The 3,992-nt window shown below is 40.2% G+C and overlaps 1 protein-coding gene across 1 annotated transcript; it reads right to left on the reverse strand.

The window, feature by feature from the left end:
• Positions 1 to 1,567: 1,567 nt before the first annotated feature.
• LOC103213020 (olfactory receptor 7E24-like) lies at positions 1,568 to 3,263 on the reverse strand. The gene is made up of 2 exons (XM_007958926.1): positions 3,230 to 3,263; positions 1,568 to 2,529 (listed from the first exon to the last, which is right to left on the reverse strand). Exon 2 carries the CDS (start codon positions 2,507 to 2,509, stop codon positions 1,568 to 1,570), a length of 942 nt encoding a protein of 313 aa, XP_007957117.1. The 5' UTR covers positions 2,510 to 2,529; positions 3,230 to 3,263.
• Positions 3,264 to 3,992: the final 729 nt, after the last annotated feature.

The following is a 3,992-nucleotide window of genomic DNA, read 5'->3' on the forward strand; positions in this document are numbered from 1 at the left end:
AGGTACATTCTCTTCTCCAGTGTCAAGTTTTCTCCTCTGGAAAGTACGTGGATGATTTAACTGAAGGGAAAAAGACAGAATGATTTAAGTTACTCATTAAGTTGGTTTTTCAGAAACCCAAAATTGTTCCATAAGAAATCATTTCAATCTGTCTAAAGGATGCATGCACACCCAGGTGTTCCATCAGAGAAGGAGCCCAAAGATGAGGAAACATGATAGATAACACAGTAAAGTCTTAATCAGGCTTTTACATGAGTTTATTAGGGTGTAGCCATCTGATCATTATTGTTATCATTAAATCCACGGGTCACTATTAGAAGAACTTAAAACTAAAGCCAGATGGGAAATCGGAAGAGTGGTTTAAAGATCCTCCCCTTTCCAGCCCTAGTATCACAAAATAAGACTGGATTTTGGGAAGGGAGACAACAGCTTATCAACTAGTGCATATGGCCAAATTCATGGTATGCAAGGGCCAGGCATCAGTTCTTCATGGGAAGAATTTCCCCCTTCAGTGTGGAAGACCAGTATTGAGTACCAAACAATGTCCTTCATCTGTAGCCAACATCTGGAATGAAAGGATGGCTTGTTGCTAAAAATGTTGGCCAGGTTTCTGGAGAGATTCCAGACTAAGTTGGACTAGTAGGAAAGGCCTGGTGATCTAACTCCAAAACCCAACCAATGAAACACTGCGGGGCCATGATGGTCTGATCCCAATAGAACATAGGGATGGGGCAAGATGGGTCCGCATTTTCCTCTGTTGTATTTGGGGTCACCTTGTGTCTGGGATCCAGTCAAGAGCAGCTAACACCACAGTGAAGTAGATGGAGACCATATGAGAAGAAATATCATCAATATCCAGGATATCGGAAAAAATCACTCACCTGTTCCCAGGTTAGTTACTTTCATATATTTTCCCCTGAAGACTCTAATCACTTTGAGATCTTTGCATCTGCTCCAGAGATACATAACACCTATGAAAAGAACTAGTCACCTTTCAACAAAATGTCTAAAAAGATGAGTAGTTCTCACCTAAGCCACAATTTAATCCTGTATAATTTATAAACCTTATGATCAATCCACTTATTGTTCCACTTAAATGAGAATCTATACTGGTGGGCCAAGATATCTTTTCTTTAAGCTTCCAGATGGTTCAAACAGAGGTCAATGTTCAGGATCAGTGACATGATTTCTCACACATAACTGGCATATACAGTTTGCTTAGTAGAAAAGCAGTCCACTTTACAGGTACAGATTATGGCAAAGATTACTATTCTAAAGACATAAAAATAAAGTTGTGCATTTTACTACAAAGCCTTGGTCATAGATAAGAAGCTACAGAAGGCTACATAGTTTCAATGGGATGCTCACGCAGATTGACATATCCCAAAACATTCCCACTAACCCATTAAAGATGTGACAAAAGAAGCAATGTTCAAATTTGACAACTCAGGATTGAAACCTATGAGAGCTAAAGAAATTATGGAACCAACAATTCAAGATGTCTGGTTGCAGATGTTAGGATTGACCATCATTCTTAACATACACACACACAAAAAAAATAAAATCGCTAATATTCAGATAAGACTGTTCTGCTAATAAGCTTCGACAAGGCTCGCTTGATGTCCCTGTTCCTCAGGGTGTAGATAAAGGGATTCAGCATTGGGGTGACCACTGTGTACATCGCTGAGGGCACTGCACTCTTCCTGGCAGAAGATGGGAGAGCTGAACTGAGGTATGCTACAAAGCCTGTTCCATAAAATAAGCAAACAACTGAGAGGTGAGAGCCACAGGTAGAAAAGGCTTTGTACTTCTGACCTGAAAACGAGACTCTCAGAATTGAGGAAACAATTCGAGAGTAAGAGAAAAGGATCACTGAGACTGGAACACCACCAAAGACAGCACTGATGCAATATATTAGTATGACATTAGTGGAGGTGTCAGAACAGGCAAGGTTAAGGAGTTGAGGAGGGTCACAGAAGAAACTAGGGACTTCCACATTTGTGCAGAATGTAAGTTGTGACACCATTGAAATGTGCAGCTGGGACTCCAAAAGGCTCAAGGAAAAGGACACCAAAACTGCCAAACCACAGAGGCGAGGGTTCATGATGATAGTGTAGTACAAAGGGTGACAGATAGCCACAAGCCGGTCAAAGGCCATCACAGTAAACAACAGAGTATCCAGACATCCAAAGAGTGAAAAAAATGACACCTGCAGCAGGCAGCCCACATAAGTGATGGCTTTGCTCTGTGTCTGGATGTTCACCACCATCTTGGGGACTGTGGTAGAGATGAAACCAATGTCAGCCAAGGACAAGTTGGAGAGGAAGAAGTACATGGGGGTGTGCAGGCGTGTGTCAGAGCTGACAGCCAGGATGATGAGTAGGTTCCCAGCCACCGTGATCAGGTACATGGACAGGAACAGCCCAAAGACAAGGGGCTGCAGCTCTTGATCCTCAGAAAGGCCCATGAGGAAAAATTCTGAGATGTCGCTTAGATTCTTTGGCTCCATGTACCTAAGTAATCTTTTGAGAAAAAGAAAAGAGGGTTAGTAAATAAAATAGGCACCCATCACTGTGTCTCTGTTTTTAATTCAAGAAATTCTCAAGTAAAACTTTGAAATTCACAGTCTTCACACTTGAGATCCGAATACCCCAGTACCTTCAACAGTGATACTTAGTTATAGCCAACCTAACCACTACCTTTTCAGAACTGCCCTCATTGCTTTCATGGTATTCACAACTTTTTGTACACACTCTCTTAAGAAACACTGGGCAAAAGAATGTTAGAATGGCAAGGACAAGTCAACACATCCATAGAAGGAGCCATATATGTTAGCATCATCTTTGAGGGAGACATATGGAATAAGGAATAGTGTTGTTTTAAGCCAAAAAAAAAAAAGAAAGAAAGAAAAAAAAAAAGCATTTTAACTAAAAGACATTGAGAAGCATTTGTAGTCCTACGGTGGGCAAACCGTTAACGCACTTGGCTGCCAACCAAAACGCTGCAGTCCACCCCGAGACACTTCAGAACAAGGGCCTGGTGACGTAATTCCCCAAAGTCTATCTTTGAAAACACCATGGAGCAAAGTTCTACTCTGACAAAGATGGTGTTGTCATGAGTCAGAATCCGTTCAGTGGCAAGTGGTTGTTTTGCAGAAGCCGTCCAGTATACTGCGTTTTTATTCAAGTACAGTGCGATCAATACCTTGATACGGGATATTTATATCACCACCAAAAAATAATAGAACCGTATTGAAAAAGAAAAATTAACCACATACACACACAGAAAATGTTGTTGTCAAGTTGATTCTGATGCCTGAGTGTTACAGAATAGAACTTCTTCTTGGAGCTCTCTTTGTCTTCATCTTTATAAAAGTAGATCATTAGGTGTTGTTCTCATGGCATTGGGGGTGTATTTGAACCACTAACCTTTAGGCTGATCATGGAGAACAAATCATTTGATCCACAAAAGAATTCATTGCCAGTGTTCTAAATTACAACGACATGTTGTGTTCATAATCGGGAAGAATGTCTACACATTATCTTCACAGGTTTTCATCATTCTTTGGTTTTCTGACATCCATCTTATATGTGGATTGTCTTTTAAAATATTTTACTATATATATCCTCTCCTTTGGCTTTAATGGAAATCAAAGTTTGACAATTGTATGTTACCTATACCCACAACATCATACAGCATTGCTGATTCCAAAGATGACATAGTGTCAAATGCACCAATGATTACTTTTAAGAAACACTCCATTCCTATTTTTCTCTGCGTGCAGTGTTATTTGCATTAATGTTACATCATCCCGGGAAGTGTCTGGTGTTCACTTGGCTTTTTCCTTTATTGCTTTCCCTTCTCTATTGGCTTGATAAAATGGTTCAGTATGCTTCTCATCCTAAATGTTTGGAAAGTGTTCTTTGCTCTTCACATGAACACTCTCGTTTACAGTTGAGAGAATTAGGAACAGAGATGTTCTAAAGCCACAA

The sequence above is a fragment of the Orycteropus afer genome, unplaced genomic scaffold, assembly GCF_000298275.1.
Source record: "Orycteropus afer afer isolate SDZICR_OR568_19922 unplaced genomic scaffold, OryAfe1.0 scaffold01216, whole genome shotgun sequence".
In the NCBI taxonomy this organism is placed as follows: domain Eukaryota; kingdom Metazoa; phylum Chordata; class Mammalia; order Tubulidentata; family Orycteropodidae; genus Orycteropus; species Orycteropus afer.